This window comes from Oncorhynchus mykiss, chromosome 3 (assembly GCF_057628025.1).
Source record: "Oncorhynchus mykiss isolate SJ-2025 chromosome 3, ASM5762802v1, whole genome shotgun sequence".
Taxonomy (NCBI): Eukaryota; Metazoa; Chordata; class Actinopteri; order Salmoniformes; family Salmonidae; genus Oncorhynchus; species Oncorhynchus mykiss.
The window spans coordinates 79,957,953-79,984,095 of NC_143024.1; the positions used below are offsets into that span (position 1 = coordinate 79,957,953).

The 26,143-nt window shown below is 40.4% G+C and overlaps 3 protein-coding genes across 3 annotated transcripts in view; 2 read left to right on the forward strand and 1 right to left on the reverse strand.

The window, feature by feature from the left end:
* LOC149984691 (uncharacterized) overlaps positions 1-16,051 on the forward strand; it is a 36,542-nt gene extending 20,491 nt beyond the window's left edge. Inside the window, exons 2-4 of the mRNA XM_090230247.1 lie at positions 15,209-15,493; positions 15,566-15,693; positions 15,795-16,051. Coding sequence (XP_090086373.1) covers positions 15,256-15,493; positions 15,566-15,693; positions 15,795-15,887 — 459 coding nt within the window. The 5' untranslated portion in view covers positions 15,209-15,255 and the 3' untranslated portion in view covers positions 15,888-16,051. The remainder of the gene's footprint in view (positions 1-15,208; positions 15,494-15,565; positions 15,694-15,794) is intronic.
* LOC118964317 (uncharacterized) lies at positions 1,020-11,131 on the reverse strand. Its single transcript, XM_036975020.2, has 4 exons — positions 10,862-11,131; positions 6,638-6,657; positions 6,495-6,532; positions 1,020-5,623 (listed from the first exon to the last, which is right to left on the reverse strand). The coding sequence occupies exons 1-4, from the start codon at positions 10,888-10,890 to the stop codon at positions 5,450-5,452; spliced, it is 261 nt and encodes an 86-aa protein (XP_036830915.1). The 5' UTR covers positions 10,891-11,131; the 3' UTR covers positions 1,020-5,449.
* Positions 16,052-19,016: 2,965 nt separating the features above from the next.
* LOC110520465 (B- and T-lymphocyte attenuator) lies at positions 19,017-24,586 on the forward strand. Its single transcript, XM_021597801.3, has 6 exons — positions 19,017-19,328; positions 19,580-19,894; positions 21,883-21,924; positions 22,035-22,166; positions 22,272-22,309; positions 22,990-24,586. The coding sequence occupies exons 1-6, from the start codon at positions 19,250-19,252 to the stop codon at positions 23,296-23,298; spliced, it is 915 nt and encodes a 304-aa protein (XP_021453476.3). The 5' UTR covers positions 19,017-19,249; the 3' UTR covers positions 23,299-24,586.
* Positions 24,587-26,143: the final 1,557 nt, after the last annotated feature.

The window sequence follows — 26,143 nt, forward strand, 5'->3', positions numbered from 1 at the left end:
GTAAGCGAGCTGATGTCAGGGTAAGCGAGCTGATGTCAGGGTAAGCGAGCTGATGTCAGGGCAAGCGAGCTGATGTCAGGGCAAGCGAGCTGATGTCAGGGCAAGCGAGCTGATGTCAGGGCAAGCGAGCTGATGTCAGGGTAAGCGAGCTGATGTCAGGGCAAGCGAGCTGATGTCAGGGCAAGCGAGCTGATGTCAGGGCAAGCGTGCTGATGTCAGGGTAAGCGTGCTGATGTCAGGGTAAGCGAGCTGATGTCAGGGCAAGCGAGCTGATGTCAGGGCAAGCGAGCTGATGTTAGAGGAGTTAAATTACCGAACTTGACATTAGGGCTGGAAAATGCCAATGCGCCTGTTTTTACATGCTGAAATGTGACACAAAGATACAGCCCTAATAGTGTAATGACATTCAGTGATTGTCATTAGGGCTATTTGCGTGTATTCATGGATGCCAAGGGAAGCCATGTTTGTATTAGTCCATCTCATACATGTGACATCATCATGATAAACTAGTGCTCTCTGTATGTGCACCCTCTGCTGGAGAATACTGGTAATCTCAGTTCATGAGATATGTGTAGATCTACTTTCCCTCATCTCTTTCCTAACCACAAATCTAAAAGAACAGGGGAATAGAATAATGTGAACCTTGGGTGGACATTCCTCCATCTCACCTTCATGTTAGAGACCCATTGTTATGACAGATCAGGAAGTAGTGTCGGAGCCTAGTAAAGGAAGGCCTGTATAAGTAGGCCCAGTTATACAGAGTGACACTGCTTCACATTACAGGTTTATTGTCACAGTGACTCACCTGGGATTTGAACTAATTACCCTCTGGTTATCAGTCCATATCATCTCTTTTGATGAGCATGCTTCCTGGACTATGAATTAATACATGTTTTGGTTCGCATGCTTAGGCTGTAGGCTATTATGTGATTTCTGTATTGGTGGCTAAAGAAGAAGCTAACCTGATCTATTTTGATCTCACAGACTTCCCTTTTTATAGAAATTTTCAAAGAAACTACAAAATATTCAATGATTTAATCTTGAAGTTGCAGAAAATAGTCTGCAGTTTACTGTTGCCATTGATGTTATAAACAACATGATGCAAACATGGACTTTTCTAACAATGTTGACATATAATCTATCTTTGTGTCAATAATTTATAGGATACGTGTATACGATAGGACAATTGCTGGTGATTTTGAGAAACATCTAAAACCAGTTCACAAAACAACTCCAATCCTGCTCTCACATTACTGTATCTCATTCAAATAGATTTGTGCCAGAAAAAAACAATTATTCATACAATTCAAACGTAATTCAACTACAAATGATAAACATCTCATCTCTCTCTTTTGCACTACTAGACATTCTCTTTAGCACGAGCCCATGGTGTTTGTGGTGTGGTTGGTAGCTGGGTCTTTGTCAGAATGAGTTTCCTCTGTAGAGGCCAAATAAACCCATAGATAGTCTCTGAACAAAATCCTCTGCTTCTCTCAGAAGGAATGCCCACAGGTTGTGGTTTCATATCTGCTCATGGGTCCTTAAGGTTTTAAAAGAAATGACGACAATTTAACTGGCAACAGTGTCTTCGGAAAGTATTCAGACCCCTAGACCTTTCACACATTTTGTTACATTACAGCCTTGTTCTAAAATCGAATAAATATAAAATAAATCCTCAGCAATCTACACACAATACCCCATAATGACAAAGCGAAAACAGGTTTTTAGACATTTTTGCTAATGTATTAAAAATAAAAAATAGATACCTTATTGACATAAGTATTCAGACACTTTGCTATGACACTCAAAATTGAGCTCAGGTGCATCCTGCTTCCATTGATCATCCTTGAGATGTTTCTATAACTTGATTGGAGTCCACCTGTGGTAAATTCATTTGATTGGACATGATTTGGAAAGGCAGACACCTATCTATATAATGTCCCACAGTTGACAATACATGTCAGAGAAAAAAATCAAGACATGAGGTCAAAGGTATTGTCTGTAGAGCTCAGAGACAGGATTGTGTCGAAGCACAAATCTGGGGAAGGGTACCAAAACATTTCTGCAGCATTGAACGTCCCCAAGAACGCTGTGGCCTCCATCATTATTAAATGGAAGAAGTTTGGAACCACCAAGATTCTTCCTAGAGCTGGCTACCCGGCTAAACTGAGCAATCGGCAGAGAAAGGCCTTGGTCAGGGAGGTGACCAAGAACCCGATGGCCACTCTGACAGAGCTCTAGAGTTCCTCTGTAGAGATGGGAGAACCTTCCAGAAGGACAACCATCTCTGCAGCACTCCACCAATCTCCCCTTTATGGTAGAGTGTCCAGACAGAAGCCACTGCTCAGTAAAATGACAGCCCGCTTTGAGTTTGCCAAAAGGCACCTAAAGACTCTCAGACCATAAGAAACTAGATTCTCTGGTCTGATTAAATCAAGATTGAACTCTTTGGCCTGATTGCAAAGCATCACATCTGGAGGAAACCTGGCACCATCCCTATGGTGAAGCATGGTGGTGGCAGCATCATGCTGTGTGGATGTTTTTCAGAGGCAGGGACTGGGACCGCTCAGGTCCGCTCAGGTTATGGATGTGTCACTGCAACCTTAAAGGTCCTCAATGATGTCACCATTGCCCTTGATTCTAAGCCATGTTGTGCTGCTATTTTTATTGACTTGGCCAAAGCTTTTGATACAGTAGACCATTTCAACTTGTGGGCCGGCTAAGGAGTATTGGTGTCTCTGAGGGGACTTTAGCCTGGTTTGCTGACTACCTTTCTCAAAGTGTGCAGTGTATAAAGTCAGAACATCTGCTGTCTCTGCCACTGCCTGTCACCAAGGATGTACCCCAAAGCTCGATCCTTGGCCCCATGCTCTCCTCAATTTACATCAACAACAGAGCTCAGGCAGTAGGAATCTCTCTCATCCATTTATATGCAGATGATACAATATTATACTCAGCTGGCCCCTCCCCGGATTTTGTGTTAAATGCTCTACAACAAAGCTTTCTTAGTGTTCAATGAGCATTCTCTGCCCTTAACCTTGTTCTGAATACCTCCAAAACAAAGGTCATATGGTTCGGTGAGAAGGATGCCCCTCCCCCCACGGGTGTGAATACTACATCTGGGAGTTTATAGCTTGAGGTAGTCATCTCATACCTCATACAAGTACTTGGGAGTATGGCCACTGTCCTTCTCTCAGCACATATCAAAGCTGCAGGCTAAAGTTAAATCTAGACTTGGTTACACTATCGTAATCGCTCCTCTTTCACCCCAGCTGCCAAACTAACCCTGATTCAGATGACCATCCTACCCATGCTAGATTACAGAGATGTAATTAATAGATCAGCAGGTAAGGGTGCTCTTGAGCGGCTAAATGTACTTAACCATTCGGCCATCAGATTTGCCACCAATGCTCCTTATAGGACATATCACTGCACTGTAAACTGGTCATCTCTGTACACCCGTCACAAAACCCACTTTTTGATGCTTATTTATAAAACCCTCTTAGGCCTCACTCCCCCCTATCTGAGGTATCTACTGCAGCCCTCATCCTCCACATACAACACCCATTCTGCCAGTCACATTCTGTTAAAGGTCCCCAAAGCGCACACATCCCTGAGGCCTTTTGCCTTTTGGCAGGCCTACATTGTAAGTAAGAATTTGTTCTTAACTGACTTGCCTAGTTAAATAAAGGTTAAATAAAAAACTTAAACATGACATAGCATGAGAGGATCTGGAGAGAAGAATGGGAGAAACTCCCCAAATACAGTTGTGCCACACTTGTAGAGTCATACCCAAGAAGGCTCAAAGCTGTAATCGCTGTCAAAGGTGCTTCAACAAAGTACTGAGTAAAGGGTCTGAATACTTATGTAAATGTGATATTTCCAGGTTAAAAAAATATATAAAATTAGCAAAGCTTTCTAAAAACCTGTTTTTGCTTTGTCATTATGGGGTATTGTGTGTAGATTTATGAAGAAAAATAAATTATAATAAAGCTGTAACATAACAAAATATGGAAAAAGTCAAGGGGTCTGAATACTTTCCAAAGGCACTGTATATTAACATAAGCACAATACATGTCTGTAAAACATAATTAAACATAAATAGAAACCTATACAGTGCCTTGCAAAACTTGACGTTTTTCCTATTTTGTTGCATTACAACCTGTAATTTAAATGGATTTTTATTTGGATTTCATATCATGGACATTCACAAAATAGTCCAAATTGATGAAGTGAAAAGAAAACAAATGACTTGTTTCAAAAAAAATCCCCTCCCCCCAAAAAGGGAAAAGTGGTGCATGCAGACACCCCCTTTGCTATGAAGCCCCTACATAAGATCTGGTGCAACCAATTACCTTTAGAAGTCACATAATTAGTTAAATAAAGTCCACCTATGTGCAATCTAAGTGTCACTAAAAGGCATGTGGGAGACTCCCCTAACATTTGGAGGAAGGGACTCTTGACAGATGAGAATAAAATTGAGCTTTTTGGCCATCAAGGAAAATGTCTGGCACAAGCCCAACACCTCATCACCTTTAGAACCTCATCACCCTGAGAACCTCATCACCCTGAGAACACCATCCCCACCACAAACATGGTGGTGGCAGCATCATGCTGTGGGGATGTTTTTCGTCAGCAGGGACTCGGAAACTGGTCAGAATTTAAGGAATGATGGATGGAGCTAAATACAGGGACATTCTTGAGGGAAACCTGTTTCAGTCTTCCAAAGATTTGAGACTGGGACTGAGGTTCACCTTCCAGCAGGACAATGACCCTAAGCATGCTGCAAAAGCAACACTCAAGTGGTTTAAGGGGAAACATTTAAATGTCTTGGAATGGCCTTGTCAAAGCCCAGACCTCAATCCAATTAAGAATCTGTGGTATGACTTAAAGATTGCTGTATACCAGTGGAATCCATCCAACTTGAAGGAGCTGGGACAGTTTTGCCTTGAAGAATGGGCAAAAATCCCAGTGGCTAGATTTGTCGAGACATACCCCAAGAGACTTGCAGCTGTAATTGCTGCAGAAGGTGGCTCTACATTGACTTTGGGGGTGAATAGTTATGCACACTCATGTTTTCAGTTTTTTTGTCTTATTTCTTGTTTGTTTCACCATAAAAAATATTTTGCATCATCAAAGTGGTAAGCATGTTGTGTAAATCAAATGATACAAACCCCCCAAAATACATTTTAATTCCAGGTTGTAAGGCAACAAAATTGGAAAAATGCCAAGTGGAGTGAATACTTTGGCAAGCCCCTGTAATTAGTGAACCACACACTGCATCAAGTTGAGTTTGTAGGCACTGTCACAGGCATCATATCTGTTCCTTTGGTTCAGAAAGGTGCTATTGAGCTTGCCCCAGCCCTTGTCCACCTTGCATCTCCGTTATCTGCCTACTCACATGACCTCTGTCATCTCACACACACACACACACACATTGTCCATGAGGTTAGCCCATAAGGACATAGTCGTCTGAGCAGTCTTCCTTGATTGACGACTGGTGGGCTGGGCCAGTTGGAAGGTTAACGAGGGCGTAGTCACAATCGTTATCTCCGGAATCTACGATGAATCCTGTTGTCTTGGTGTTGTTATGGTCGATGGTGGCATATGTCACATCTTCTTCCTGTAACAATATGGAAACCATAGAGTGAAACAAAGGGTATATTGTCTTGAATGAGCTTCCTTTCCTTTTCCCTTTATGATTAGGCCCAGGAATTATCCCTATCCATGTGATCTGACCAGGAAAAACTGCAGAACTAAATATAATACTGTTTTATTAATTAATCCTCTCCCATGACCACTGATCTGGTGAGAATGTATTCACAGGTGAGAATTCACAGGTGAATTGGAAAATTTTGGTCGGACAGGATGCTTCTGTACTTGAGTATTGACCGACAGCAAAAAGGAAACATTTGAATGCTTGAACACACCACACACACATTATCTGTGTATTTCAGGCAGAGGCTTTGATTTGAATATGATCTAATTCTGTGTACAGTTCTTAGACCATGTGAATACGGCCTTTCATACCACAGAACCCAGCTCTCACAAGACATGCAAAACAAGTGAAACACTGTGAACTTGACCTGATATTCCACAGCTATCATGGATCATCCTATGACAACTTTCGCTACTTATTTGAAGAGCCATCAAAAAAACATCTAACTGTGATCCCGAGAGAGTCAGAATTATACACACACACACACATGCATGTACAACCGCACACACATGTATGCACACACAGTCCACAGGAGACTGCTGAGGGGAGAATGGCTCATAATAATGGCCGGAAGGGAGCAGATGGAATGGCATCACACACATGGAAACCTGATTCCGCTTCAGCCATTACCACAAACCCGTTCTCCCCAACTAAGTTGCCACCAACCTCCTGTGACACACAAACAGCTTGAATGCAATTTGCCTGCATTTACTCAACTCAGTGTCATATAATCATAGTGTATGGACATGCCAAATATTGGTTGTAGTTTTCATACCTTGTTGTCTGGGCTGCTATGACTATCACCGTTATCTTCTGCAAAGAAGCGGACATGTAGCAATGTATTGATTAAATTATAACACATACTTTGAAGTATAACAAGAAAATGTGACATGCTTTTACAAAAGTAGTATGTTTTACCATCTTCATTTTTCTTCTTCCTGAATAAACCAGAGGACAAACTTTAGAATTCACTCATCAGTCTTACAACAGAGAAGTGTAAGTTGAATTAACTACTCAGTCTTACAACAGAGAAGTGTAAATTGAATTAACTACTCAGTCTTACAACAGAGAAGTGTAAGTTGAATTAACTACTCAGTCTTACAACAGAGAAGTGTACATTGAATTAACTACTCAGTCTTACAACAGAGAAGTGTAAATTGAATTAACTACTCAGTCTTACAACAGAGAAGTGTACATTGAATTAACTACTCAGTCTTACAACAGAGAAGTGTAAGTTGAATTAACTACTCAGTCTTACAACAGAGAAGTGTAAATTGAATTAACTACTCAGTCTTACAACAGAGAAGTGTACATTGAATTAACTACTCAGTCTTACAACAGAGAAGTGTAAGTTGAATTAACTACTCAGTCTTACAACAGAGAAGTGTACATTGAATTAACTACTCAGTCTTACAACAGAGAAGTGTAAGTTGAATTAACTACTCAGTCTTACAACAGAGAAGTGTAAATTGAATTAACTACTCAGTCTTACAACAGAGAAGTGTACATTGAATTAACTACTCAGTCTTACAACAGAGAAGTGTACATTGAATTAACTACTCAGTCTTACAACAGAGAAGTGTACATTGAATTAACTACTCAGTCTTACAACAGAGAAGTGTACATTGAATTAACTACTCAGTCTTACAACAGAGAAGTGTACATTGAATTAACTACTCAGTCTTACAACAGAGAAGTGTACATTGAATTAACTACTCAGTCTTACAACAGAGAAGTGTACATTGAATTAACTACTCAGTCTTACAACAGAGAAGTGTAAGTTGAATTAACTACTCAGTCTTACAACAGAGAAGTGTACATTGAATTCACTACTCAGTCTTACAACAGAGAAGTGTACATTGAATTAACTCATCAGTCTTACAACAGAGAAGTGTAAGTTGAATTAACTACTCAGTCTTACAACAGAGAAGTGTACATTGAATTAACTACTCAGTCTTACAACAGAGAAGTGTACATTGAATTCACTACTCAGTCTTACAACAGAGAAGTGTACATTGAATTAACTACTCAGTCTTACAACAGAGAAGTGTACATTGAATTCACTACTCAGTCTTACAACAGAGAAGTGTAAGTTGAATTCACTACTCAGTCTTATACAACAGAGAAGTGTACATTGAATTAACTCATCAGTCTTACAACAGAGAAGTGTACATTGAATTAACTACTCAGTCTTACAACAGAGAAGTGTACATTGAATTAACTACTCAGTCTTATACAACAGAGAAGTGTACATTGAATTAACTACTCAGTCTTATACAACAGAGAAGTGTACATTGAATTAACTACTCAGTCTTACAACAGAGAAGTGTACATTGAATTCACTACTCAGTCTTACAACAGAGAAGTGTACATTGAATTAACTACTCAGTCTTATACAACAGAGAAGTGTAAATTGAATTCACTACTCAGTCTTACAACAGAGAAGTGTAAATTGAATTAACTACTCAGTCTTACAACAGAGAAGTGTACATTGAATTAACTACTCAGTCTTACAACAGAGAAGTGTACATTGAATTAACTACTCAGTCTTACAACAGAGAAGTGTACATTGAATTAACTACTCAGTCTTACAACAGAGAAGTGTACATTGAATTAACTACTCAGTCTTACAACAGAGAAGTGTAAGTTGAATTAACTACTCAGTCTTACAACAGAGAAGTGTACATTGAATTAACTACTCAGTCTTACAACAGAGAAGTGTAAGTTGAATTAACTACTCAGTCTTACAACAGAGAAGTGTACATTGAATTAACTACTCAGTCTTACAACAGAGAAGTGTACATTGAATTAACTACTCAGTCTTACAACAGAGAAGTGTACATTGAATTCACTCATCAGTCTTACAACAGAGAAGTGTAAATTGAATTAACTACTCAGTCTTACAACAGAGAAGTGTAAGTTGAATTAACTACTCAGTCTTACAACAGAGAAGTGTACATTGAATTAACTACTCAGTCTTACAACAGAGAATTGTACATTGAATTAACTACTCAGTCTTACAACAGAGAAGTGTACATTGAATTAACTACTCAGTCTTACAACAGAGAAGTGTACATTGAATTAACTACTCAGTCTTACAACAGAGAAGTGTACATTGAATTAACTACTCAGTCTTACAACAGAGAAGTGTACATTGAATTAACTACTCAGTCTTATACAACAGAGAAGTGTACATTGAATTAACTACTCAGTCTTACAACAGAGAAGTGTACATTGAATTAACTACTCAGTCTTACAACAGAGAAGTGTACATTGAATTAACTACTCAGTCTTATACAACAGAGAAGTGTACATTGAATTAACTACTCAGTCTTACAACGGAGAAGTGTAAGTTGAATTAACTACTCAGTCTTACAACAGAGAAGTGTAAGTTGAATTAACTACTCAGTCTTACAACAGAGAAGTGTACATTGAATTAACTACTCAGTCTTACAACAGAGAAGTGTACATTGAATTAACTACTCAGTCTTACAACAGAGAAGTGTACATTGAATTAACTACTCAGTCTTATACAACAGAGAAGTGTACATTGAATTAACTCATCAGTCTTACAACAGAGAAGTGTACATTGAATTAACTACTCAGTCTTATACAACAGAGAAGTGTACATTGAATTAACTACTCAGTCTTATACAACAGAGAAGTGTAAGTTGAATTAACTACTCAGTCTTATACAACAGAGAAGTGTACATTGAATTAACTACTCAGTCTTACAACAGAGAAGTGTAAGTTGAATTAACTACTCAGTCTTATACAACAGAGAAGTGTACATTGAATTAACTACTCAGTCTTACAACAGAGAAGTGTAAGTTGAATTAACTACTCAGTCTTACAACAGAGAAGTGTACATTGAATTAACTACTCAGTCTTACAACAGAGAAGTGTAAGTTGAATTAACTACTCAGTCTTACAACAGAGAAGTGTACATTGAATTAACTACTCAGTCTTACAACAGAGAAGTGTACATTGAATTAACTACTCAGTCTTACAACAGAGAAGTGTACATTGAATTAACTACTCAGTCTTATACAACAGAGAAGTGTACATTGAATTAACTACTCAGTCTTATACAACAGAGAAGTGTACATTGAATTAACTACTCAGTCTTACAACAGAGAAGTGTACATTGAATTAACTACTCAGTCTTACAACAGAGAAGTGTACATTGAATTAACTACTCAGTCTTACAACAGAGAAGTGTACATTGAATTAACTACTCAGTCTTACAACAGAGAAGTGTACATTGAATTAACTACTCAGTCTTACAACAGAGAAGTGTACATTGAATTAACTACTCAGTCTTACAACAGAGAAGTGTAAGTTGAATTAACTACTCAGTCTTACAACAGAGAAGTGTAAGTTGAATTAACTACTCAGTCTTACAACAGAGAAGTGTACATTGAATTCACTACTCAGTCTTACAACAGAGAAGTGTACATTGAATTCACTACTCAGTCTTACAACAGAGAAGTGTAAGTTGAATTAACTACTCAGTCTTACAACAGAGAAGTGTACATTGAATTAACTACTCAGTCTTACAACAGAGAAGTGTACATTGAATTAACTACTCAGTCTTACAACAGAGAAGTGTACATTGAATTCACTCCTCAGTCTTATACAACAGAGAAGTGTAAGTTGAATTAACTACTCAGTCTTACAACAGAGAAGTGTAAATTGAATTCACTACTCAGTCTTACAACAGAGAAGTGTACATTGAATTCACTACTCAGTCTTACAACAGAGAATTGTAAATTGAATTGCTCACCCAACAGAAATAGGAGAGAGCGATGATACAATATGTGCACTTCAAATGAAAACATACTGCTAATAAAGACTTGACCACACTGCAAAGTACATTTTTAAAGAACTTCCTTTAAGATGGTACCAGGCAGGCCAAGTCTACTCATCACTATTGCTGCAACAGGAATCTTTGTACAGATGCTTGTATATGTATTCTGAGGCCAAATGCCTGGTCTTCTCTGAGATCAACATTAATGTCATGCACACTTTGATTACAGACTCTTTACAAAGGAGATCAACTACAGTGAGATACTTGTGAAGGAAGCAGAGCACACTGCAAAAACAATCCAAATGTGTCTGTGTTCCCCAGGGAGCACTCACCTCAGTGTTCCACACATGTAGTTTCCCATGGTGAGTTAGCTGATCCGAGGAGCCGGAGTTGGAGCACGCTCAGAACATACCAGGTGTTGAGGTCACGGTGCACAGGCGCCGGTTGGCACGACAACTCTGTTCTATTGCACTTAAAGTTCAAGTGGCATTGCTTCAGCCCCCGCTCTGACAGTATGAGAGAGTGAGGAAGAACAGAGAGAGAGAGTGAGAGAGAGAGAGCACGAGAGAGAGAGAGAGAGCGCGACAGAGAGAGAGAGAGAGAGAGAGAGAGAGGTCTGTTTGTGTAATATACATATTTCCTGTGCTATATTTCCAGCAGGCCTTTATCACAACTAATAGAACTAACTTACACACCACCCTCCCACCCAGAAACACAAACACACACACACACCCAGACACACACACACCCACCCACACACACAAACACACATGGTGTATGGTGACCAGAAGCACAATGTGAGAAAGCAGGACTATCTATGTCAAGCTTTGCATGATGTCCATGCAAATATTTAAATGAATTGGCAAAACCCAAAATAGGTTCCATTTGAGAGTAGAGAGCATGACTTGCCTGCAAATGGAGCTGAAATAGAATCAACAGGGAGAATATTGTCATAGTCTTGTGGCTAACAGGATTCACGTTATGTAGCTACTATACACACACACACACACACACACACACACACACACACACACACACACACACACACACACACACACACACACAATAACATAAACACTTCCTGACTTAGGCAAAACAGTAAATGATCAGTCAGACCAAAGTAATACAGCGTATACAAGTTATGCAATGCAATCTCTGTAACTAGTCTCTTTGCAGAAATGTATTTCACTCAGTTGCCAGTCCAGTACTACTGGAGCATGACGCTATTGAACTGAACCAACAATGTTATCGTTTGAGACAATGTCGTGCATGTTACAGAAGGTATTTTTGGAACTTGTGCGCTGTGGAAAATACTAACACTGTTATATAGCCCCCTCTTCTGGCAATTCAAGGAATTATTTCGTTACCATATGCGAAACGTGCACGTGTGCATAGAAGATGAAACAAAAGCCAACACTCTCTCTCTGTCTCAGCCTGGCTTCATCTCAAGTGAACGGACAATGGAGAAGTCAGAGAGTTAACAATGAACATCATCACAGCTGTGTTTGCGCTCATTACTCCACTGACTTTGGTCTCACGTACAGTTGAGACTGAGACATTCAAAGGAAAGAAGGAGATATGTAAATATAGCCATTTTGCTTGATGTGGACTGTAACAATGCTGTGTGTTGTCGTCATAGCTACAGAGTTTTCTTCTGTTGTTAGTGGATGTACTGTATGTAATGTCATTTCATTTGGAGGTCTCACTTCACATGACGAGCCCTAGCCTAAACCAGTGGTAAAAAAGGACTATCAAGTAAAAGTTCAAGTCATCTAGTAAAATACTCCTTGAGTAAAAGTCTCAAAGTATATTGTTTTAAATATACTTAAGTATCAAAAGTAAATGTGTAAATCATTTCAAATGTCTATATTAAGCAAACCAGACAGCACCATTTTCATGTTTTTAAATATAAGGATAGCCAGGGGCACACTCCAGCACTCAGACATCATTTACAATCTCCAAATGAAGCATGTGTGTTTAGTGAGTCCGCCAGATCAGGCAGTAGGGGTGACCAGGGATGTTCTCTTGATAAGTGTGTGAATTAGCCTATTTTCCTGTCCTGTAAAGCATTCATAATGTAACAAGTACTTTTGAAAATGTATGGAGTAAAAAGTGCATTACTTCCTTTAGGAATGTAGTGAAGTAAAAGTAAACATGTCAAAAATATAAATCAAGGGAAAGGGGGATACCTAGTCAGTTGTACAACTGAATGCCTTCAACTGAACTGTGTCTTCCACATTTAGCCCAATCCCTCCGAATCAGAGAGGTGCTCTGCCTTTATAGACAGAGTACAGATACCCCAAAAAACGAAGTATATTTACAACTTTAGACCTCTGGCTTAAAGCATATGCATTTACATTGTAGTTGCATAGGAATGTACATACTGTAGACATTACAGTGTAGTTAGATTGGTTTTAGACCACTTTTAAAGTGGGATTGATTTAGATTTTTAGATTAATTTAAAATGTCTTCCGTTCAGATATCAGAAATGAATTTGTTCAATAAGACTTGGAGTGAGAATCTTCATCATCTGGAGTTTAAACCTGCGTGGGAGAGTGTTGAATATACAGCGATTTTGAGAACCGATACCAGAACACATGTAATGACAGAAAAATCCTGCTCAATGCCTCCCCTGGAGAACCCTTCCTGTTTATTCCAGAATTTTCCATCAGGGATGAGGGAAAGTGCCAGTGGCAGATAGTTTACAAAGGAGGGAGCCACGATGCACATATACATGTTTTGCCAATGGATAAGACAACATCTCCATCTGACCTGTTTAGATTTAGTGTATTTGTTTGTGAAGGCCTGTGCCTGTTTAGATTTAGTGTATTTGTTTGTGAAGGCCTGTGCCTTTTTAGATTTAGTGTATTTGTTTGTGAAGGCCTGTGCCTTTTTAGATTTAGTGTATTTGTTTGTGAAGGCCTGTGCCTTTTTAGATTTAGTGTATTTGTTTGTGAAGGCCTGTGCCTTTTTAGATTTAGTGTATTTGTTTGTGAAGGCCTGTGCCTTTTTAGATTTAGTGTATTTGTTTGTGAAGGCCTGTGCCTTTTTAGATTTAGTGTATTTGTTTGTGAAGGCCTGTGCCTTTTTAGATTTAGTGTATTTGTTTGTGAAGGCCTGTGCCTGTTTAGATTTAGTGTATTTGTTTGTGAAGGCCTGTGCCTTTTTAGATTTAGTGTATTTGTTTGTGAAGGCCTGTGCCTGTTTAGATTTAGTGTATTTGTTTGTGAAGGCCTGTGCCTTTTTAGATTTAGTGTATTTGTTTGTGAAGGCCTGTGCCTGTTTAGATTTAGTGTATTTGTTTGTGAAGGCCTGTGCCTGTTTAGATTTAGTGTATTTGTTTGTGAAGGCCTGTGCCTGTTTAGATTTAGTGTATTTGTTTGTGAAGGCCTGTGCCTGTTTAGATTTAGTGTATTTGTTTTTGAAGGCCTGTGCCTGTTTAGATTTAGTGTATTTGTTTGTGAAGGCCTGTGCCTGTTTAGATTTAGTGTATTTGTTTGTGAAGGCCTGTGCCTGTTTAGATTTAGTGTATTTGTTTGTGAAGGCCTGTGCCTTTTTAGATTTAGTGTATTTGTTTGTGAAGGCCTGTGCCTTTTTAGATTTAGTGTATTTGTTTGTGAAGGCCTGTGCCTTTTTAGATTTAGTGTATTTGTTTGTGAAGGCCTGTGCCTTTTTAGATTTAGTGTATTTGTTTGTGAAGGCCTGTGCCTTTTTAGATTTAGTGTATTTGTTTGTGAAGGCCTGTGCCTTTTTAGATTTAGTGTATTTGTTTGTGAAGGCCTGTGCCTGTTTAGATTTAGTGTATTTGTTTGTGAAGGCCTGTGCCTTTTCAGATTTAGTGTATTTGTTTGTGAAGGCCTGTGCCTTTTTAGATTTAGTGTATTTGTTTGTGAAGGCCTGTGCCTTTTTAGATTTAGTGTATTTGTTTGTGAAGGCCTGTGCCTTTTTAGATTTAGTGTATTTGTTTGTGAAGGCCTGTGCCTTTTTAGATTTAGTGTATTTGTTTGTGAAGGCCTGTGCCTTTTTAGATTTAGTGTATTTGTTTGTGAAGGCCTGTGCCTTTTTAGATTTAGTGTATTTGTTTGTGAAGGCCTGTGCCTTTTTAGATTTAGTGTATTTGTTTGTGAAGGCCTGTGCCTTTTTAGATTTAGTGTATTTGTTTGTGAAGGCCTGTGCCTGTTTAGATTTAGTGTATTTGTTTGTGAAGGCCTGTGCCTTTTTAGATTTAGTGTATTTGTTTGTGAAGGCCTGTGCCTGTTTAGATTTAGTGTATTTGTTTGTGAAGGCCTGTGCCTGTTTAGATTTAGTGTATTTGTTTGTGAAGGCCTGTGCCTTTTTAGATTTAGTGTATTTGTTTGTGAAGGCCTGTGCCTGTTTAGATTTAGTGTATTTGTTTGTGAAGGCCTGTGCCTTTTTAGATTTAGTGTATTTGTTTGTGAAGGCCTGTGCCTGTTTAGATTTAGTGTATTTGTTTGTGAAGGCCTGTGCCTTTTTAGATTTAGTGTATTTGTTTGTGAAGGCCTGTGCCTTTTTAGATTTAGTGTATTTGTTTGTGAAGGCCTGTGCCTTTTTAGCTTTATTTTGTTTGTGCTAAAAGCCTGTTCTTTTTCTGACATATTCCTTCACAGTTCCATTGTAAATTTCAGTGGCCCTTATTCCTTCCTCGCCCCTGTGTTTAGCTCCTCCCAGTGTGTCTTCCTGTCTGGAGTGGGAGGGCAGTAAGAGGATGGCTGTGCGTTTAGCTGAAGGGGGGAAACTAGCTGCCTCCATCTCGTGGAGGAACACATGGAACTCTACTTTAACCCCAGCCGGCACTATAAAGACCATACAGAACCAAGACGGCTCCTACTCTGTGGAAAGACGGTTGGTCCTGCCTGATAGTGGCTCTGAAGACCACCTGATCTGTGCTGTCATACACCCCTCCAGGGCAGAGAAGCACATCAAGACAAACCTGGCATTTTGTGGTGGGTTAATTGTATTTAGAAACATATAATATTGTGTTATATCGTATAACATATCATATCACATTCTTTCAGTCCCATGTGCAGGGAAAAAGCAGTCTGGTAATTTGGGGATGAACATCTCTCATTTCCTGAAGATTGCAGGCATCTTCACAATTCCCATCCTCCTTACCATGGCGTATGTAGTGAGAGGAGGATGCAAGGTGAATTACAGTAATACACACACATCCAGACACACACCTTCGGTATGCTGTGTCATCTGCAGTACGTCTGTGGCTTTGTGACTGCCTCATTTTGCTTGCAGAAACCATCTCAGGAATCAGAAGTGGAACTGAGTGAGCTGAGAATACAGGAAGCTGACGTAAAACAAAGAGGCAGTATGTGTGAGCCTCTATGATGATGTGATATCATTTTCATTCAATTGTAACAGCTGTGTAACAACTATTTGACTGTCTTTTAAATAATATATTTTGAGGCATAAAGTTCAATGAGACATTTATTTCAACTGTAGCTGTTGAATACATCTGTTACTTAAATAAATCAATACGTTACTCAAGAACAGAACAGTGCTTCACTCATTTATTTACCAAAAAATGCCACTCTTGTAACTTACTATAAAGGTCTGGGGGAAAACAGTAGCCACTGATGAGCTCTGATAGTGACAAAGGTGGATGTTTCTTACCACTGGGGTGGTGTAGTTGCTAAATTAAAGCTAGAAGCATGGTCAATCTGGCATCTGCATTGGCCATACAGCATTTACTGTGATGCAGCCTCTGCAGAAGTCAGGGCATTCATTCGTCTTGCACTTCGCGGTGCAGAGCAGAGTTGTTGTGAAGGAAGTTGTCAAGGAAGGGTGTTCGTGTTTATACAGGACGTACCACCCCCACCTACCGCCAACCAATCATGTTAATGAGGAGCTATACAGATTTATATGGAGCCCTCTACAATGCTGAAAAATTTGTGAGGCACACGGCATTGCTGTACAGAGCTTGATTTGGCCTCCGCAGACCTCTGGAGGCTCCACGATAGCACCACACCCTCCATACGGAGCCTCCAGACCTGTATAAATCGGCTTATAATGTGACCCCGCCACCATTTTTAGACACAGGTGGGTAAAAAGATGGGTACCGGTAGCTAATTTAACCTTTTAATGCAGTGGGCTAAATCAGGGTCACACAGAGTGTTTCTTGGTAGTCTTAAACTAATCTACTTTTAAACAACAGTATACATCTCACACACATGGTTATGGGCTGAGAAAAAGAAGACACCTGTTCCATTTCATATATGTAATGGAACAGTTAAACCTTCTATTTCACCTTTATTTAACCTGGTAAGCTAATTGAGAACAAGTTCTCATTTACAACTGTGACCTGGTCAAGATAAAGCATAGCAGTTCGACACAAACAACAACACAGTTATACATGGAATAAACAAGTGTACAGTCAATAACACAATAGAAAGACTATATACAGTGTGTGCAAATGGCGTGAGGAGGTGAGGCAATAAATAGGCCATAGTAGCGAAGTAATTACAATTTAGCAAATAACACTGGAGTGATAGATGTGCAGATGATGATGTGCAAGTAGAAATACTGGTGTGCAAAAGAGCAGAAAATTAAATCAAAACAATATGGGGATGAGGTAGGTGGATTGGATGGGCTATTACAGATGGGCTATGTACAGATGCAGCGATCGGTTAGCTGCTCAGATAGCTGATGTTTAAAGTTAGTGAGGGAAATGTAAGTCTCCAGCTTCAGCGATTTTTGCAATTCGTTCCAGTCATTGGTAGCAGAGAACTGGAAGGAAAATGGGGTGTTGGCTTTGGGGGTGACCAGTGAGATATACCTGCTGGAGCGCATGGGTGGGTGTTGATATGACCAGTGAGCTGAGATAAGGCGGAGCTTTACCTAGCATTGACTTATAGATGACCTGGAGCCAGTGGGTCTGGCGACGACGAATATGTAGCGAGGGCCAGCCAATTAGAGCATACAGGTCGCAGTTGTGGCTGGTATATGGGGCTTCGGAGACAAAATGGATGGCGCTGTGATAGACTGCATCCAGTTTGCTGAGTAGAGTGTTAAAGGCTATTTTGTAAATGACATCGCCGAAGTCAAGGATCGGTAGGGATAAACAGTTTTACTAGGGTGTGTTTGGAGGCGTGAGTGAAGAAGGCTTTTTTTATGTACCTTTATTTAACTAGGCAAGTCAGTTAAGAACAAATTCTTATTTTCAATGGCAGCCTAGGAACAGTGGGTTAACTGCCTGTTCAGGCGCAGAAGGACAGATTTGTACCATGTCAGCTCGGGGATTTGAACTTGCAACCTTTCAGTTACTAGTCCAACGCTCCAACAACTGGGCTACCCTGCCGTGTACAAAAGATATCCCTATTTGGTAAAATACCAAGTCCATATTATGGCAAGAACAGCTCAAATAAGCAAAGAGAAATGACAGTCCATCATTACTTTAAGACATGAAGGTCAGTCAATTCTGAGAATTTCAAGAACTTTTAAAGTTTCTTCAAGTGCAGTCGCAAAAACCATCAAGCGCTATGATGAAACTGGCTCTCATGAGGACCACCACAGGAACGGAAGACCCAGAGGATCATTTTCTTCAGAGTTACCAGCCTAAGACATTTCAGCCCAAATAAATGCTTCACAGAGTTCAAGAAACAGACACATCTCAACATCAACTGTTCAGAGGAGACTGTGTGAATCAGGCCTTCAGAGTCGAATTGCTGCAAAGAAACCACTACAAAAGAATACCAATAAGAACAAGAGACTTACTTGGGCCAAGAAACACGAGCAATGGACATTAGACTGGTGGAAATCTGTCCTTTGGTCTGAGTCCAAATGGTCCCAACCGCCGTGTCTTTGTGAGATGCGAAGTAGGTGAACGGATGATCTCTGCATGTGTGGTTCCCACTGTGAAGCATGGAGGAGGAGTTGTGATGGTGTGGGGTGCTTTGCTGGTGACACTGTCTGTGATTTATTTAGAATTCAAGGCACACTTAACCAGCATGGCTACTACAGCATTCTGCAGCGATACATCATCCCATCTGGTTTTCTCTTAGTGGGACAATAGTTTGTTTTTCAGCAGATTGCTACTTTGAAGAATATAACATCTAAAATATGTTTTGATTTGTTTAACAATTTTTTGGTTACTACATGATTCCAAATGTTTTATTTCATAACTTTGATGTCTTCACTATTATTCTACAATGTGGAAAATAGTAAAAATAAAGAAAAACCCTTGAATGGTACTGTACATCACAGAAGACTGAATTGTAACAAAACTGTTTGATGTAGATTCACTGGATTGTTTAAGCAAAAAAAATATGAAATTATGAAAAATATTAATAGCATTCCACCCATGAGGCCACTCATTAATTTGACTGCAGGAAAGGGCTGCTAAATCAATTGAATGAGCAACATTTATGCAAAGTCCTCCAACGGTACCCCTGAAGAGACATGGAATAAAAAGACAGACACATGGGTGTAGCCCTATGATACGAAACACAACCCAACATCAGTAGCAACAGAAAAGTTGGCTATGTCAGGTATGCTGATGTAGTAGGGCAGGAAGTGAAAACCACTAAGATACGCAGGAGAGAGAGAGAAGGAGAGAGTGAGAGAAAGAGAGCGATCGACAGTACATATCATCAGTGTCACTTCATGTGCGTATACACAGAGGTTTTGTTCTAACTGAGTGACACGGACGTTACCTGTTTTGAGAGCTCATAAGACATTGCTTCTTTGCTCTGATGTACCGTCCGCGTTCTGACCACATCCCGCTGGTCCTATGCCTCCTGTTTCTGCTCTGTGTCCATGGCAACGCTCAAGGTAAGATGCCAATTTGTGTCATACCATGCAAAACAAACAATTTCTGTGCTACATGATGATCAACAAAAAATACAGTTCAAGAGGGGTGATGGACAGTATCAAAAACTTCTCAACGGACTTTTGAATGAAGTATGAGAGGTCATCATGTTTTAATTGATGTTCTATGATCAATGTGATCCAGTGTGATCTACAGCATGAGCAGTATGAACCATCAGTCATTCATTTCAGCTGATTCCACTATCTTTTTTCAGACCAAGGCCCTACATGTGAGGTGCGAGTGAAAAGAAACACCATTTGGAATGCTGTCCCTCAGAAAGCCCTAACAATCAACTGCCCTGTGAGACACTGTGGAGAAAAGCTGCACGCCACCTGGTGTAAATTTGTGGATCTATTAAACTGCAAACAGATACATGAGACAGAGCAAGTCACATTTGGATGGAGGCAAAAAGATATTTTGATTTTGGATTTTAAAAAGATATCTATCAATGACGATGGTTTGTACAGATGTGGAGTTGCTGAAAATGGGTCAACAACTGTTAGCCATGCTATCAAAGTCTCTGTCTCAGGTAACCAACCAAAGCTAATTTAATCTTTCAATCTAATGTTTTAGAATGGATCGATAGATACTAAGTTGTTCTGGAAGCCGTTGTTGTCTGACAAACGTCCGGGGGCGGCCTAGGAAATTAAGCCCTGGCATTTTAGCCACACATTGCCGCTCGTGCACCATCATGCGCTATTACATTTAGAGCCAATCTATTAAGGAACTGGCAATACATCTGTGTTGCCCTGTTGTCTTCCTAACTCCACTGCACTCACCTCTGAACTGCCTCTGCTAAGCCTAGCCTCCCCCCATAGTTACCTTACATATATAATATAGAGCCAAAATGGTAAAACTGACAGTACATCTGTGTCAGTGTGTGTCTCTCTCTATTCCTACCTCCACTGCACTTGACTGCTGAGCTGTCTGGAACAGTAGCTGTCTGTGCTGCTAAGCCTAGCATAACTGGGACCAGAAGACCAGGGGACCACACTGCCTGTGCTGGGCCCAGCAGTCCCCTAGGGTAACCATTTATTTAATGGTCCATAATAAACCATTATTAAGGCATTTATAAGGCATTTACAAAGTGTTTGCTCACCATTTATGACTCATTACTCCCATATTTGTAAATGTTAGTAAGCTAGTTATTCACACATTCACACATATATTAAACATCCTGTGTTGTGTGTCCTTTACCAGGTACTGCAGGAATGTCTACCATGGCATGCCCATCTTTTTCCTGAGAAATTACATTGGTTACTCAAAACATTTAGAAAGTATTTAGCTAACAGAACTTGCCATTGGAACACAGGAGTGATGGTTGCTGATAATGGGCCTCTGTACGCCTATGTAGATATTCCATAAAAAATCAGCCGTTTCTAGCTAAAATGGTCATTTACAGCATTAGCAATGTCTACACTGAATTTCTGATCAATTTGATGTTATTTTAATGGACATTTTTTTTTGCTTTTCTTTCAAAAACCCCAAAAGTGAGTCCAAACTTTTGAACAGTAGTGTATGTATACATGTATATATATATATATACACACAGACAGTCCTTGAATTGACCTAACATAGGATTATCAATTATTGTGCATTAATTCAGTGTTTCATTGTAATACATGAAGACTTAATAAAAAGCAGTAGCACTGTATGTAATGTCTTATGTCATACAAGACAATCTAATTACTTTTTAGGGTATAACAAGTTAATACCTGTCATATCTGTTACCCTGAATCCCCCTTCCCTAATTAGGCCTAGGTGTTATTTAGCCTACTATTTCATACCATATACTGGTAGCAGTTGACAAAGTCTGTGTCAGTGTGTGTCTTTCTCTGTTTTGTCCCAACCTCGACTGCACTGTCTTTTACAGCAGCAGCTGATCTGTTGGTGCTAAGCCTAACATCATTTCTCAGCACAGACACAGGCACAGACACAGACACAGACACAGGCACAGACACAGACACAGACACAGACACAGGCACAGACACAGACACAGACACAGACACAGGCACAGACACAGACACAGACACAGACACAGACACAGACACAGGCACAGGCACAGACACAGACACAGACACAGACACAGACACAGGCACAGACACAGACACAGACACAGACACAGACACAGGCACAGCATTCGGTCCAGCAGAACCAGAACTTTTTGAAAATAAGTTGGTTCATTTCACACATTTAGCAGTGTTGGCCTCAAGCTTTTATTCCATCTCTAACTTTTCCGGCACCGTTTTTCCGTTTTTTGCGATCCATGTTCTAGGCTGACGGATGACAGAGTCTGAGCTGGTCTCTTTGCTGATGTGCATTTGACTTTGAATGTGCATTTTTGTGTGACCTCAGCTCAGCCCACTGGTCAGGCAAATGATGATAACATAATAATATACAGGCCCATCGACCACTGGCAGTGCCCCTTTTTAGTTTTTTGTTCCCCCCCCCAAAAATACATTTGTCGATTTGTCGAACATTTGTCGAATTGCCGCTCATACAAACTTCTTTCTATAGATAGCAACCTGGAGATTACAAGCACAGCAGACCACAACACAAGTAAGACAATGTTTTATTCATTTGACCAGGCATTCAGTCACATTACATTAACTAGTAGGCCTATGTGACAACTGTGTCTGGCGTTAAGACCTCTCTTACTACTCTAACAGATGACTCAACGGATGCAAAGCGTGATAGGAATGATCCAAGCTTCATGCCTTATGTTTACATCTGTGTGGGAATAGCAGTCCTGGTGGTCATTGTGACAGCATTTTCTTTCTTCTGTCTACATGCATATAAAGGTGAGTAACGCTATTGATTTAATACTGAAAATGCATGTTTTTTTACAAGGTTGAAATAAAGAACAAATTCAAATGTTACATTTCTACAATGGATATCTTTTTCAGGACCAAGCAGGTCAACCGGAAATAGAACAAAGAAGCAGGTAAAGCAATCAAATAACTGTATTTCTTACAGCATCTCATAATTAACCAACATGTCATCTGTTAACATGACAATACTGGCCCTAAGTACACCTGCTTGCATGTGAAGGCTAAACATATTGAAGGATAGCATTGCTATGCCATGTCTAAATGCCTCTGTCTAAATCAGAGATGGGCAACTTTGATGGGGGTGGGTGTGAACTCACAAGCCACAGTCACTTGCAGGTCTTCCTACCCACGTCCATACACATCCACACACTAGCCTTTTGAGGGACCTAAGTGCAATTATACACATTTTGCCATGGGGCTTAGAGAAAATTGAGCCGTTTTAAAGCAAGTTTGCTGGAATTCTGCACATTTTACCATGGTGCGGAGAGGAGATTTTGCAATTTTATAACAACTTTTGATGCAAGTTTTATAGCTAAAAAAAAAAGTCTGGCAATTTTACAGCTCATTTCCTGTAATTATACACATTTTGATTTGATTGTACCTTGTGTATTCTACTATTCTAACTATCAACAGTAAGTTGAGACCCCGACTGAATTTTCTTTCTCCAAAAATAATAATAACAATAATATGAATGATATTTTGGGGAGGAGGGATTGATCCACGGGTCTTAAAAAGGGGGGCCGCCAGATGCCCATCCCTGGTCTAAATGTCTCTTCCTGTGTTTATGACACAGGAGATGTCCACACTGACAGCACCATGTCCAGACCTCTCCTTCAACCCCGAGGAAACCTTTCCATCATCACCATCCACCCCAAACCCCGTACAGCCTGCCAATCTCTATGACAACGGTCTCTACTGTAACCGCATCAATGGGAAAAATGGAGCTCTACCATTCTCCAACAACAGAGCAGGAGGTCAAGTGTCAAGCCACCTTGTGTATGCTTCCCTGAACCACGAGACCACCAGGGGGTCCCTGAGATCACCCCATATTCCGAACCCGCAGGATACATTCTCTGAGTACGCAGCCATCCGGGTCTACTGAGCTCTGAGAGAGACCTCAGCCAGACCCTAACAGTACAGTGCTGTAAGTTATGTTCTTTGATGGTTGTTTTCACACAGAGGAAGAGGAAAGCTGAACATTTTTGTTTATGAAAATTTGACTCATCTGTTTTCATATTATATTTTTTGGGGGCACTTTATATAATTGTCACGCACTCAATGACACACACTTCCTGGTGCAATTGCAACGGTGAGCAATGTGTTAACCGCAGTGCAGCAGTGTTTCAGAGAAGAAGATGTAAAGGTGGAGGGTGACTGAGAGGTGTTAGAACTAGAGAGCATGTGCTTCTGAGTGAACATCCTTCACATCACACCTCAGAGTTAGAGGAGCAAAGGTGTCGGTAACTCTCACTTCAAGATATTTCACACATAATGATGGGAAAACCATAATTTGTTAATTACTATCAAGAAATACATTATATATTCAAAAGTATGTGGACACCCATTCAAATGAGTGGATTTGGCTATTTCAGCCACAATCATTGCTAACAGGTGTATACAATTGAGCACACAGCCATTCAATCTCCATAAACAAACACTGTCAGTAGAATGGCCTTACTGAAGAGCTCAGTGACTTTCAACATGGCATTGTCATAGAATGCCACCTATCCAACAAGTTAGTTTGTCAAATTTCTGTCCTGCTAGAGCTGCCCCGGTCAACTGTAAGTGCTGTTATTGTTAAGTGAAACGTCTAGGAGCAAAAAAAACGCACAGAACGGGACCGCCGAGTGCTGAAGAGCAGCTCTTAAAAATCGTCTCTCCTCGGTTGCAACACTCACTTCCGAGTACCAAACGGCCTCTCCAAGCAATGTCAGCTGTTCGTCAAGAGATTCATGAAGTGGGTTTCCATGGCCTAGCAGCTGCACACAAGCCTAAGATCACCATGCGCAATGCCTGGCTGAAGTGATGTAAAGCTCGCCGCCATTGGACTCTGGAGCAGTGGAAATGTGTTCTCTAGAGTGATGAATCACGCATCACCATCTGGCAGTCCGATGGATGAATTTGTTTTTGGGGCTGATTTTAATAGTCCAGGCCAGCAAAATTGCTGCAGCAATGTCCCAACATCTAGTGGAAAGCCTTCCCAGAAGAGTGGAGGCTGTTATGGCAAAAAAAAGTTGACCAACTCCATATTATGATTTCGGAATGAGATGTTCGTTGAGCATGTGTCCACATACTTCTGGTCTTTTAGAGTGTATTTTAATGATAAAATCCATGAGCTATTTTGGTGATTATAAGTGAGAATATAAAAGTGGAAAATGATTCATACCTAACATTTTATGACTCTGTGTGTGTTTAGGTGTGTGTGTGGGTGTTTGTGTGTGTGTGTGTGTGTGTGTGTGTCTGCTTGTGACTCACTCAGTAAGTGATATATAAGTACATGAACAAGTTAATGTGTTAGCAAGCGTGTGCTGGCTACAGGTTAATGTGTTTGCATGCGTGTGCTGGCTACAGGTTAATATGTTAGCATGCGTGTGCTGGCTACAGGTTAATGTGTTTGCATGCGTGTGCTGGCTACAGGTTAATGTGTTTGCATGCGTGTGCTGGCTACAGGTTAATGTGTTTGCATGTGTGTGCTGGCTACAGGTTAATGTGTTTGCATGCGTGTGCTGGCTACAGGTTAATGTGTTTGCATGTGTGTGCTGGCTAGAGGTTAATGTGTTTGCATGCGTGTGCTGGCTACAGGTTAATACGTTAGCAAGCGTGTGCTGGCTACAGGTTAATACGTTAGCAAGCGTTTGCTGGCTACAGGTTAATACGTTAGAAAGCGTGTGCTGGCTACAGGTTAATATATTAGCAAGCGTGTGCTGGCTACAGGTTAATACGTTAGCATGTGTGTGCTGGCTACAGGTTAATATGTTAGCACGCGTGTGCTGGCTACAGGTTAATACGTTAGCAAGCATTTGCTGGCTACAGGTTAATGTGTTTGCACGCGTGTGCTGGCTACAGGTTAATATGTTAGCATGCGTGTGCTGGCTTCAGGTTAATGTGTTTGCATGCGTGTGCTGGCTACAGGTTAATGTGTTTGCATGCGTGTGCTGGCTACAGGTTAATACGTTAGCAAGCGTGTGCTGGCTACAGGTTAATACGTTAGCAAGCATGTGCTGGCTACAGGTTAATACGTTAGCAAGCGTGTGCTGGCTACAGGTTAATGTGTTTGCATGCGTGTGCTGGCTACAGGTTAATACGTTAGCAAGCGTGTGCTGGCTACAGGTTAATACGTTAGCATGCGTGTGCTGGCTACAGGTTAATATGTTTGCATGAGTGTGCTGGCTACAGGTTAATACGTTAGCAAGCGTGTGCTGGCTACAGGTTAATGTGTTTGCACGCGTGTGCTGGCTATAGGTTAATACGTTAGCAAGCGTGTGCTGGCTACAGGTTAATACGTTAGCAAGCGTGTGCTGGCTACAGGTTAATACGTTAGCAAGCGTGTGCTGGCTACAGGTTAATACGTTAGCAAGCGTGTGCTGGCTACAGGTTAATACGTTAGCAAGCGTGTGCTGGCTACAGGTTAATACATTAGCAAGCGTGTGCTGGCTACAGGTTAATACGTTAGCAAGCGTGTGCTGGCTACAGGTTAATACGTTAGCAAGCGTGTGCTGGCTACAGGTTAATACGTTAGCAAGCGTGTGCTGGCTACAGGTTTATACGTTAGCAAGCGTGTGCTGGCTACAGGTTAATACGTTAGCAAGCGTGTGCTGGCGTGCAAACACATTTCTCTATGGCTATATGAAGATGACTGTTTCTCTATGGCTATGTGAAGATGACTGTTTCTCTATGGCTATATGAAGATGACTGTTTCTCTATGGCTATATGAAGATGACTGTTTC

Bases quoted from the DNA above. Each gene is read 5' to 3' on its own strand.
- LOC110520465 (XM_021597801.3), top strand. From the start codon at position 19,250: ATGTACCGTCCGCGTTCTGACCACATCCCGCTGGTCCTATGCCTCCTG. The intron at 21,925-22,034 runs GTAAGACAATGT...CTACTCTAACAG, and splicing joins CACAGCAGACCACAACACAA to ATGACTCAACGGATGCAAAG. The intron at 22,167-22,271 runs GTGAGTAACGCT...TATCTTTTTCAG, and splicing joins CTGTCTACATGCATATAAAG to GACCAAGCAGGTCAACCGGA.
- LOC118964317 (XM_036975020.2), bottom strand. From the start codon at position 10,890: ATGGGAAACTACATGTGTGGAACACTGAG. The intron at 6,658-10,861 runs GTGAGTGCTCCC...TGGTTTATTCAG, and splicing joins TACATGTGTGGAACACTGAG to GAAGAAGAAAAATGAAGATG. The intron at 5,624-6,494 runs GTATGAAAACTA...ATATTGTTACAG, and splicing joins ATAGCAGCCCAGACAACAAG to GAAGAAGATGTGACATATGC.